The following is a 13,061-nucleotide window of genomic DNA, read 5'->3' as shown; positions in this document are numbered from 1 at the left end:
AAAGAAAACCGAGTCTTAAACACGTTAAGATTTGGGGATGTCCAGCTTATGTCAAGAAAGTTGACCCAAATAAGCTGGAATATCGATCCGAAAATGTAGTTTTGTGGGATATCCTAAAGAGACTTTAGGGTATTACTTTTACATCGATCATCGGGTGTTTGTCTCCAGACATGCTACCTTCTTGGAAAAGGAGTTTATCCTTGAAGGAAATAGTGGGAGCAAAATTGAACTTGATGAAGTTCAAGAAGCACAAACTACTACGGATCAAGTGGAAACACCTGTTCTGACTGAACAACCTTTTGTGGAACAGCCCATTCATAGATCAGGGAGAGTGTCTCGCCAACCTGAGAGGTATTATGGCCTTGTCATTAAGAATGACAATGAGTTGTCGATCATTGATGATGACGACCCTGTTACCTATAATGAGGCTATGAGTAGTGTTGACTCAGAGAAATGGCATAGTGCCATGAAATCCAGAATGGAATCTATGTATACGGTATACAAAAGATAGATTATAGCAGATGGCCAGGTGGAGACCTTTAAGGCCAGGCTTGTGGCAAAAGGATTCAAACAAAGGCAATGGATTGACTTTGATGAAACCTTTTACCTGTAGCCCTGTTAAAATCAGTTCGGATTTTGCTTGCGAATGCTGCTTACTACGACTATGACATCTGGCAGATGGCCATATGGTTTTCTTTCCAAGGGAAATTAAAACCTAGTGTGTAAGCTGTTGCGAACCATATGTGGTTTAAAGCAAGCTTCTCGAAAGATGGAACATTCGTTTTGATGAGACAATCAAAGAGTTTGATTTTATAAAAAACGTAGATGAACCACGCGTCTACAAAAGGGTTAGTGGGAGCGCGGTAACATTTCTTGTATTGTATTGAATTAGAGTTGACACACATAACAACATAGCAGACCCACTCACAAAGCTACTTTATGAAAGTCACTTTGATCGTCATAATGACAGGATGAGTATTAGATACCAGAGTGATTGGCTTTAGTACAAGTGGGAGATTGAAAGGAATATGTCCTAAGTCCAATCATGTATGAGGATTTAGGAATAACTTTTATGTAATCTGTTTTAATTTCATTGATATTAATAAAAGACTTGTTTTATTTTTATTACGGGCTTTATCTATTTAAGTGTTTAAATAAGATATACCATAGTTTAGAGTAAAGCTTTTTATGGATTATGATGAGATCATAATAATGAGACCTAAAAAGATGATAACTCTAAACTTAAATAGTTCCTGGTCATAGGATTACTAACTGGTAATTAATAATCCGCAAAGATCAGTACATACTATGCTTGCTTCATTATGAAGGATGTCTGTTCTCATAGACATTTGTGTGGTGACACTATAGCTAGTATGTAGGTGCTTATTATAGAATAAGTTCACTGAACATGACTCGCACAGCTGAACAACTGATGGAGTTCACTCACGTGTCAGCAGTTGTTCACATAGTGATAGTTGTACAAGTATTCTTAGACTTGAGGTCATCATAGTCATCTTGTGTACACTAAACTATGCTTTGGTTTAGTTCTTAGTCTCCAGGGACAATTATTAGGGCTCTTCTGGGTATAGGAATTTGTACACGAAGATAGTGTATGATCAATAAAGGATCTACCCCTTCCAGTGAAGGAAGCGAATGTTCAAGGCTGATCCACTTATGCTAGTTCAGGAATCTCTGGCCAGCGTAAATGAAATTAGAAAGGAGTTTCTAATTTGCATAGAACTACGCATAGTAAATGGTAAGCAAAGTGATTGAATTAGATAGGCTTGACACGAGTTCCATACCTTGTATTTAATCGGGACATTGTAGGGTAGAAGGAGTTTATTGTACGGTAACTATTCACTGACAGGTTCTTGGTATTCTAAGCAGTGAATTCATATTATCCGAATAGTCGCGATATGTTGAGAAGCATCACTCACGATGTAGAATAAATGTGATTAATTAATTAATCATATTTAATAAATTAGAGAATTTATATAAATAATGATAAAATAGTTTTATTATTATTTATTTCTACTACCAGCTTAATATTGAATCTACAGGGTCACACCATAAAAAGAAAATGATTTATTGGTGGAGGAATTAATTAATAATGGCTAATAATTATTTATTTATGAAATAAATAATTAATTGGTAAATTTAATAATTGATTAAATGAGATTTAATTGATTATAAATTAATTAAGAAAATTTCTTAATATTATTAATTAAGGATTTAATTTTTGGAAATTAAATCAAGAGAGAGAATTATTTCTAAAGTGTTTAGAAAAAGGATTAATAATTAAAAGGTGTTTTAATTATTAATGAGAATAATAAATGGGATAATAATAATATTATTTATGGGAAAATTTCAGCTGAAAATTTTGCCTATAAATACACTATTATAGACCCTAATTTTATTCTAACCCACATCAAACCCGAAAACCCAAAAAGTTTGGAAAACTCAATTCTCTCCACCTCCTTCTTCCTCCTTAACATCGTTTTCTTGGTGGATACCGGTGGAGTGCTTCACACTTGAGGAGCAACTGCTAAGGATCTCTGATCGTTGTCTCCGAATTATTTTAAAAGGTTAGATTCGATCCCACGAATTTTTATTCACAATTTATATGCTTTTATTTGGATTTTGTATGTGTAAAAGTGTTTTTCCACGCCCCGCTGCGTTTAAAAATCCAACAATTAGTTTGTTATATTATTGCTTAGAATGATATTAAATGGATAATTTATTACTAATATTAAATTAAAATAAAATGTTATCGTTGTATGACAAACTTTATATTTTATCCTAACATATTTCATGCTAATATATATGATATTAAACCATATCACTTAATTTTAGATTCACCGAAGTTACATATATTTAACCCATATTTCAGAAGTTATAAAGTATTATAGTATCGAGATTTAATTGTTTGTACAATTAGACAAACATGTATTGTTAAACAGAACATGATATTTGTGGGGACATTAGAGTTAAAACATTTTATATATTGCATCTCTCAAGAAAATTAGTGTCATGTAAAAGACTAATGTAGTAAAGTGTAATTATAAGAAGGTAAATAGTATATTTGGCCACACCGGTACACATTTCCGTTTCCATTAAATAATGTACATGTTATATTAATTAACAAAACATTCATATTGTTACAATTTTCACTTCTTATAATAGTCAATTGCTTAACACTGAAATCTTTGTAGCGAATATAATACTGGCATTGATGTGAGATTTTAATCAAACAATAGGTTCCTGTATTTTCTTTGAAAATGACGATTATATTTTTTGGTATATCTTTATGTATTTTTATTTGTTCGTTAATATAATTAAGAGTTCATCATCTTGGAACACGATATACTGATTTTTTTCTCATTTATATAACAATTTATGTTTAACAAATTTTCGGATAACAATCTTGCGTATCGCGGGTAAAAGTCCATAGTTCATCAAATACATGTTAGATTATCTATTCTTCAAATATGTATTTGGTTGATATTTTTGACCATCAATTTTACAAAGTAGTATTTTTGTCATATTATATTAAAAAATGATATCTTTGACCATCTAAAATTTGTAATTTTCTCAAAAGGAAGCTTTTAAACAACAATTATATTATTTTAATTTAATTTTTTCTGAATTCCAATTTGAAAACAATTATACTTTAATTCTTGATTTTATATACACATATAAAAGTTAAAACACACTTCTTTTCTCACACACACAATTCACACAAACGCGCACATACACTCAGGTTCGTTTTTCCTTCTCTGCTTCCTCTTCTTCACCCCCCTTCCATCCAATTCAATCCAATCTATACATACACATATACACACAATTCTCACACGCCTACACAATTATTATACATATATCTTCACTCTATTCACTCAATTTCACCAAAAAGTTTTGATCTTTAATCAATTAAGCATCTTTAATTACATGTATATATGTTTGTGTGTATGGATTGATTGTAATGTGTTTGAATTTTTGTTGATTATGTGATTAATGAATTAGATCTGTGTTTTTGGTGCAGAAAATTGTTGATTTGAATAAGATTGGAGGTGATTAGGGTTTGGATTTATGTCCGTCAATCAATCTAGGGCTGAGAAGAGCGAGTCGGGACAGCATCGAAAAACTAATCGATCCGGTAATAGCTCCGGTGGGCAGAGGAATTTTCCAGGCGGTGGTGGTAAGGGTAGCGGTGCTGCCACCGCCCCTACTCCTTCGCTTTCGACTAGTCGAAGGTATATTAGGTTTCCTGTCTTTGTTTTTTGTAATTGTGTGTACATTTAGACCTCGATAAATTATTATGCAATTTGTTAGTTGTCTAAGATTAATTGGTACTCGGTTGGTTAGTAATCTCGATAATTTGATACGTGATTGGTTAGTGACCTAAGATTGTTGGTACTTGGTTAGTAATCTTGACAATTTGATACGCTATTGGTTAGTAACCTAAGATTGTTGGTACTTGGTTGGTTAGTAATCTCGATAATTAAATACTACGTGATTGGTTAGTTAGCTAATAAGTGCTTGATTGGTTTGTAGTCTTTATAAATTAATATGTGGGGGTGATTGGTGACCTAAGATTGTTTAGTGCTTGATTGGATAAATTCAGTACGTGATTATTGGTTATATACTAAGATTAAAGAATGTGTTTTTTTTAATTTATCAAGGATACTTAGGTTTGTTTTACCTGTAGTTAATTTGTAAGCTTTATTAATTAAGTAATAGAATCTTTGGTCCGGACAGTATGAAGTTATAGAGTATACTTGTCTGTTTTGTGTACTTTTCTGATGATTCTAATGATTTTTTTTTTAATTTTTTAGTTTTAAGAAGCCTAGTAATGCGCAAGGATCGCAAATTCGGGTTGTGAATTCGGATATTAGGAATGATGCTACTGCCGGTGGTAATGTTGCTGTTTCTGGTTCAGCCCGTGGTGTGCAGAATGGCGCTCATTCACAATCACATGGTATTGAAAGAATTTTTGTTCAAGGATTTTAATTGTTTTTGTTTTTGAATGTGGTGTGATGGTCAAGTATGGTTTTTTATTTTGTTGTCGTTGTAGGAGGGTCTGATGCTCCAGCTGTTGTCAAGCAGAATGTTACTCCGACACCAAAAATTAATCGGGGTGTGCCGAAAGCTCCTGCTCCAAATAATACCCCCGTAAGCTCAAATACAATGGCCCCTTCAACCCCTGTCAAAGGTTGAGTCTCGTTCTATGTAAATATTTGGCATTGTACATGATGAAGTTAAATATATGAACTTCTGTATTTCATAATAAGCTAATTGGAGTTTTTTGTGGTCGTGGCTCAGGTGGAGGTTTTCCTCTCCAGTTTGGATCAATAAGTCCTGGTCTGATGCAGGTAGGGCTGAAAGTTTTCATCAAGAATGTATATTGTTAGCTATCTCAGTTACCTGAAGCTTAAGAATGATATTGGTCTTCATATAATTATAATTATTGGAATGATTTCGGTTGTGGTTTAGGTACCTGCTCGAACTAGCTCAGCGCCGCCAAATTTGGATGAGCAGAAACGGGAACAGGTTTTAAACATTGTTGCCATCTTTTTTTGTTCATTGTGATGTGGGGGTGGGGCTTGCAAATAGGATTTACTTGCAATTTCTAGATGAATATTTTTAATATCAGTATTCTCTTATTATGATGGGAGGCTAAATCATTTGTAACTTTGATTTCTAAATGGTTGATGTGAAGTATATTACTTATGATCCCTCTGGTCCAAATAGATAGGCTACATTTTGTGGTGTCCCACATTTGTTGAATCTCTATTTTTTCACGACACACTTGAAATTCCAATCTAGTTTTTGAGTAATCTATTATAGAGGATGAAAAAGGGTTTGGTTAATTGTAATATGATGTGCTTTCTGTAGAATGACTTTTGGCCCTAGTGCAATGAGATGAGTTGATTAAATTACAGAATAGGCTGATTATGCTCTGCTCTTTATCCCTGTTGATATTAATTGTTTGACAACTTCCTTTCCTGCTTGTCAATTATTTTTGCAGGCTCGCTATGAATCATCAAGAGTTATGCCTGTGCTGCCAGCCCAATCCGTTCCTAAGCAGAATGTGCCTACCAATAATTCTGCAACTTCTGACCAACCTAATATTGTTGACACTCATTCGATGTCAAAAGCAAGAAGAGATGTGCAAGTTGCACCTGGTCCACATGCAATCCAAACTCAGAAGCCTTCTGTTCACCCTATTTCTGGGATGCCTATGCAAATGCCATTTCACCAGCAACATATACCAGTTCAATTTGGGAATCCTAATCCACAGTTGCAGTCCCAAAGCATGGTAAATAGCTCTATGCCAATGCCAATGGGAATGCCCTTCCCTATGGGAAATCCTTCTCAAGTGCAGCAGCAACTGTATATTCAGGGTCTTCCACCCCACATGATGCCACCTCAGGGTGTCATGCATCAGGGTCAGGGTGTCAATTTCTCCTCGCAAATGGGTACCCAGTTACCTCACATGGGGAATATGGGGATGAACATCAATCCCCAGTTCTCGCAGCAGCAGCCAGGAAATTTTGGTGGTGCTCGTAAAACAGTTAAGATAACTCACCCTGATACTCATGAAGAGTTGAGTTTATCTAAAAGGACTGATACTTACAAAGAATCTGGATCGTCTGCTCCGCGATCACATACGAATATACCACCTCAGTCCCAACCTATTTCATCTTTTCCTCCTGGCCGTCCAAGTAACTTTTACCCTAATTCTTACAGTCAGGGTTCCGTATTTTATACAGGTCCTAATTCTCTTCATTTAAGCAGTAACCAAGTTCCTCCAAATTCACAGGCTCCAAGGTTATATAAACAGGTTAGCCTGTCTTTATTAAACCGTATTACCGTGTTGTTTTATCCACTGCTGGTATTTTGTTGCATGCCATTACTGAAATGTTATTTACGGTACATGCTCATTTAAAATACAGGTCACCGTGAAGCCAGCAGCTTCCCCACGCTTGGAAAAAATTGCTGAAACTTCTTTGCCAGCAAGCTCACCTACTGTTGAGAAAAATATTCCTAAGATATCTGGTCAAGAAGGAGAAGCTACATCTATTCGTACTGAAAGAGATCCTGAAAAGACAAGTGATATGTCCTCACAGAAGTCAGAGTATACATCGATACCTGTTCAAATTAAAGGAACTGGCGGAGTATCTGATTCAGCTTCCGCATCTAGCCCTCTACCAAGTTCTATTCCTTGTACACCTCCTGAAAATTCCGAGTATTCCACAGGCTCTAGTATTACTGTAGTTGCAAAAAATGATCTATTGGATAGGTCTAATGATAATGATGAGAAACACAGTAAGAAGAGCCAATCTGTACTGCAGAATCAGGTATTACCCTCTTTTTAAGATTTTTTATTCCAGCAGTATACTTCAGTTGCTGTAGTGTATGGTTTTAACAAATTTTGTTCTCAGATTGATCGACCTGTTGCCCCTTCGTTACCCGAAGTTGTAGAGGACACAAGATCATCTTCTATACCAGAAGCTCAGCCAGGAGAGGAAAATGTCAGGGAATCAGAAACCTCTGTTGCCGTTGACTTAAATACAAATAGTTCTGAGGTACAGGGAATTCATGAGTTGGAAAAAAGCGATGGAGTTGATTCTGCTGAAATGTCAGCTGATGTATCTGTGGATAATAAGCCAAAACATGAAGCTATGCGAACTCAAGAAAGTAGAAACATACTGCTCTCTGAGCCAAATGCAGATGCTGCTGGTTGTGTGGCAAGTGCAAAATCCGATTCACCAAGACCATATGAACATGCTGATCAAACTGAGAGCCTTATCATGGAAGTGAAAGATAAACAGCTGAAGTTGGAGATGGAACCTGTACACCTCACAAAAGGTGATGCAGATGCTGATTTATCAACCTCTATAGTTGGGACAGTGGACTGCCTGATTACTGAAACATCCTCATTGTCTCTTGGATCCACAATCTCACATGATTATGATAAGACTTCAGCTTCGGATGCTTCTACTATAATCGATAATACCATGGCTAGTACAGAAACAGAATCCAACAAGTTAGATCAGAAATCACAAATTCTTTCAGTTCCATCTCAGTCTGAGCCGCCTTGTGAAACTGAAATTGCTGATAGTGATAGCACAGAATTGCTTTCTTCATCAAATGATTTGAAAGATAAACCTGTGCCGGAGACAATTATGTCAAAGAATACAAATACAAAGAAGAAGAGAAGAGAAGCTTTACAAAAGGCAGACCGTGCTGGTAGAATTGCTGATCTTTATATGGCATATAAAGGTCCAGATGAAAAGAAAGAAAATCCGATCGATGTTGAGAGCTCAGAAACGTCTTCTAGCCAAGCTAAAGAGTTGGCTTCTGGATTTTCTCCGAAAGATGTTCCAAATGAGAGTAAAGCTGAACCGGATGACTGGGAAGATGCTGCAGATTTATCAACTCCAAAACTTGATGATGGGAAGCTCCTTGGAGAGGTAAAAGATCACATTGAGGACAAAACTTTAATGGACAGAAAGTACTCTAGAGATTTCCTTCTTAAATTTTCAGAGCAATGCAAGGATCTTCCTGTGGGTTTTAAGATCACCTTAGATATTGCAGAAGCATTGGTATTGTCTATTGGCAATGTTCCTTTGCCCAGTCCAGGAAGAAATGATGATAGGTCAATGGGAAGGTCTCCATCAGGTCGCCGTGGTGTTGGCATGGGTATGGGCGATGATGATAAATGGAGTAAGGTACCCGGGCCTCTTCCCCCTGGACTGGATATGGGTTATGGAAGTCATGCAAACAATGTTTTTCAACCTGGAGCAAATTTTGGAGTATTGAGAAATCCACGTGTTCAATCACCAGTTATGCATTCCAGTGGAATCCTATCTGGGCCAGTTCATTCTATGGGTCCTCAGTATGGAATGCAGCGAACTAACTCTGATGCCGACAAATGGCAGCGGGCGACTAATTTTCAGAGAGGTCTAATGCCTTCTCCTCGGACTCCCGCACAGGTGATGCATAAGGCTGAGAGAAAGTATGAAGTGGGTAAAATAACTGACGAGGAACAGGCAAAGCAAAGGCAGTTGAAAGCTATTCTGAATAAGTTAACACCGCAAAACTTTGAAAGACTATTTGAGCAAGTCAAGCAAGTAAATATTGACAATGCTGGTACTCTCACTGGTGTGATATCTCAAATCTTTGATAAAGCTCTTATGGAACCGACATTTTGTGAGATGTATGCTGATTTCTGCTATCATCTTGCTGGCGACTTGCCTGATTTTAATGAAGACAACGAAAAAATTACATTTAAGAGGTTACTTCTGAATAAGTGCCAGGAGGAGTTTGAGAGAGGTGAGAGGGAACAAGAAGAAGCCAACAGAGCTGAAGAGGAAGGTGAGGTTAAACAATCTGATGAAGAAAGGGAAGAGAAGAGAGTCCAGGCACGAAGGCGAATGTTGGGCAACATCAGACTTATTGGGGAATTATACAAGAAAAAGATGTTAACAGAGAGAATTATGCATGAATGCATTAAGAAACTATTGGGCCAGTACCAAAATCCTGATGAGGAAGATGTAGAAGCCTTGTGCAAACTAATGAGCACAATAGGAGAGATGATAGATCACCCTAAAGCCAAGGAGCACATGGATGCATATTTTGATATGATGGCCAAGCTATCTAATAACATGAAGCTCTCTTCGAGAGTGAGGTTCATGCTGAAGGATTCAATGGACCTCAGGAAAAACAAGTGGCAGCAGAGGAGGAAAGTTGAAGGTCCAAAAAAGATCGAGGAAGTGCACAGGGATGCTGCGAATGAGAGGCAGGCACAAGCTAACAGATTGGCTCGTGGACCGAGTATGGGTTCATCTTTTAGAAGGGGTCAACAACCCATGGACTTTGCTCCAAGAGGGTCAAATGTATTATCATCGCCAAATTCCCATATGGGAGGATTCCGTGGAGCACCACAACAACCACGCGGTTATGCCACTCAAGATATTAGGACAGATGAGAGACACCCTTTTGATAACAGGAACCTATTGCCACAAAGACCCCTTGGTGACTCCATTACCCTTGTGCCCCAAGGTGGTCTTGCCAGAGGAATGTCTATTAGAGGACAGCCCCCAATGTTAAGCGTACCCTTCTCTGACATGCACAATCAAGATTCCAGAAGGACTACCCCTGGTCTCAATGGGTACGGTTCTGTAACAGACCGGCCAGTTTATACCTCAAGAGAGGAACTCATTCCGCGATCTGCTCAGAGATTTGTCAGCCCGTCTGCTCATGACCACATGAATATAACGGATGGAAATTCGACTTATATGAACAGGGAAATGCCGAATCCAGATCGTGTTTTTAACAGATCTCGGCCTAATACGCCTCCTTCCAGAGGTATGGAGTCTATTTCTGTAGGAAACATTCCTACGGAAAAGGTGTTGCCGGAAGAACAATTGCGAAAAAAGTCATTGGAAACTATTAAAGAATTCTACAGGTATGATGAGACCTTGTTGCTTGCTTGTGGTTGTTCTTTTTAATTATCTTTACAACTAAAAAGCTAATTTTAATTGCCCTTTTATTCCGTGTGCTGGGTATGATAGAAATTAACATATCATATATGCTAGTTTTACAAGTTCATTGTTTTTTAAGTCTGAGATTTGATGGGGTGAATGTGTATTTTGTCTCTTAGTGGTCTTGCAACAATATGAAACTGTGTACTTTATATCTGCTCTTTTTAGTGTATTTGCATTTTATCTTGCTGTCATTAGGCGCCCAGCAGATCATCGGCTATTGCTATCAATAAAAACAGTCAAAGAATGTGAATCTTAGAATTTTGTGTTTACCCTTGTGTTTCTAGGTGTAGTATTTTTGAATCTTGATGCACCTTTACTAATTGACGGTTATAGTTTAGAAGGATTAAAGATACTAGCAAGTCGAGAGAGAGCTAACATTTATATATTTTACAAAATAAACATTAATTTTAAAGTTAACCCTGTGTAATTCGAAATATACCTAAATACTGTTTATATCTGATTTCTAGGCCTTTAGTAGAGCCTCAGTTGTCATTCTATGTAGTCAAATAGTTCATTTTTGGAGTTATCAATGAATTTTGGTATGAAAATACAGGAAAAGTAAAATGATTATTGTAAATAAGGTCAGCCAGTATACATAATGATTGCTACTGTGAAGAAATGCAGTATAATATTATATTCTATGTTGCTTCCTTCCACTATACCTTTCGTGAGAGTCCATCTTTTCAAAATTTAGTTTACCCATCAACTTATATGCACACATAGGAGAGGCTTTTTCTTGCATCACTGTTTGTGTACAGCTTAAAATGGTCTTAGGTCTTTGTTGTCTTGTATTCCTAGTACTCTATGAGTCCATCTATTGTTACCACTTATTATTAGTCAATTCATTGATGGCTGGCTGTTCCCTTCTTTGAGTGGTGGGAATTAGTCAAACGAAATTTCCTGTACAATAAGCCTAATGAGATTGGTGTACATGATAGATTTTGAACTTACTAGGTTTTGAATTCTCCCTTCAAAATTAAGGAGCATGTTTCTATTTAGGATTGGCTTCCTTCTCCATTTGCTATTCAGATTGAGGTCCCTTTCTAGTTAATCATTGCTTTCAGCCATGGCCGTAGTATTAGTCTGATTTAGGCCTTGTACTCCTGAAACTTGTCACCTGGGCAAGTGTCAATATTTGATCCGGCTTGTTACTAGGCCCTCTCCCAGGCTCTTTTGACTATTTGATCTGGCTTGTTACGCAGCCGTAGCCCAGGTTTTTTCATATAGGATTCTTCATCTAGAATAACAGGCATTTGCTTTGTTTGCGAAAGTTGTGATGAGTTGATTAAAGTATTTTGAGATACAGCCCTGCTTCCTCTTTCAGTTTTACTGTATATTGACTCAAAAGATGCTCTTAAATCTCAGTGCCAAAGACGAGATGGAAGTTGCCCTGTGTGTCAAAGATTTGAATGCTCCCAGCTTTTATCCATCAATGATATCCATCTGGATAACTGATTCCTTCGAGAGGAAGGACATGGAGAGGGGTCTACTTGCTAAGCTTCTGGTCAACCTTGCAAAATCTCGGGACACCTTGTTAAGTCGACCTCAATTTGTAGAAGGGTATGTAATGGTTACCTGATTCTTGCTTACACCACTTCACTGACTAAGTTTTATCCTAGAAGGTCAAAATATGTTGTCCGGTGTTCTTTCACTTCATAATTGTTTTTTTGCCAGGTTTGAATCTGTTCTAGCTTGTTTGGAGGATGCTGTAACTGATGCTCCTAAAGCACCAGAATTTCTTGGTGGTATCTTTGCTAAATTTGTGCTGGAAAATGTGCTTCCCATGGCAGAAATTGGAAGGTTAATTTATGAAGGTGGGGAACAACAAGGACAGCTTGTAGAAATAGGGCTTGCAGCTGAAGTTCTTGGAAGCGTCCTGGAGATTATTAAAACTGAAAAAGGAGAACAGGTCTTGAAAGAAATTTGCACGGGCTCTAGTTTACGTCTAGAAAACTTTCGGCCTCCGAACTCTAAAAGGGCATTGACGCTAGATAAATTTATCTAAGTGTAGCCATGATTATTGTAATCTGCATAGAAGAAATTTTATGTCCAGCCCTATCAGTGAATCTCTTCATATTGCAGATATATTTATCTCTAGATGGTCACTTGGGTTGGGTTTTATAAATATAGCCCTCTTCATATTATATATATATATATATATATATATTATCCAGAATCCCAAACATCCATGGTTTTTAATGAACATCCAAAAATTTCAGTTTATCAACAAATATTCTGAACATTTATAATTGTAGGAAGGTCCTTTACCATTTGGACGTATATTTTAATTTAATGAAGGTTTGTGCAGGGGTTGTGGCTTCACTTTTTTAGTTTTAACCGTACTTAACGTTGAAAGGTATTAGTGGAAACGGACCGATGCTAATTTTTGTAAGGTTCGTACCAAGAATTAGGGCATGGAAGTTCAAAATTTTTATAATCTGCAATTACAATTTGCAGCTGAAGCTGCATATTTACACAAGACGTTAGTCAGTTCACTTCTCATGAAACAAT

General features: G+C 36.9%; 1 protein-coding gene across 2 annotated transcripts; it reads left to right on the top strand.

Annotated features, from left to right (window-relative positions):
* The first annotated feature begins 3,712 nt into the window (after positions 1–3,712).
* Positions 3,713–12,726, top strand: LOC141693495 (eukaryotic translation initiation factor 4G-like). 2 transcript variants are annotated; one of them, XM_074498624.1, is made up of 11 exons: positions 3,713–3,760; positions 4,040–4,250; positions 4,833–4,975; positions 5,072–5,209; positions 5,320–5,369; positions 5,491–5,547; positions 6,026–6,841; positions 6,954–7,358; positions 7,443–10,471; positions 11,916–12,110; positions 12,225–12,726. In XM_074498624.1, the coding sequence occupies exons 2-11, from the start codon at positions 4,087–4,089 to the stop codon at positions 12,553–12,555; spliced, it is 5,328 nt and encodes a 1,775-aa protein (XP_074354725.1). In that variant the 5' UTR covers positions 3,713–3,760; positions 4,040–4,086; the 3' UTR covers positions 12,556–12,726. The 2 variants fall into 2 exon arrangements, with proteins under 2 accessions (XP_074354725.1, XP_074354726.1); XM_074498625.1 differs by lacking the exon at positions 3,713–3,760 and adding an exon at positions 3,823–3,947.
* The last annotated feature ends 335 nt before the right edge of the window (positions 12,727–13,061 follow it).

This window comes from Apium graveolens, chromosome 10, assembly GCF_009905375.1.
Source record: "Apium graveolens cultivar Ventura chromosome 10, ASM990537v1, whole genome shotgun sequence".
Taxonomy (NCBI): Eukaryota; Viridiplantae; Streptophyta; class Magnoliopsida; order Apiales; family Apiaceae; genus Apium; species Apium graveolens.
This window is presented reverse-complemented; position numbering and strand designations above follow the sequence as displayed.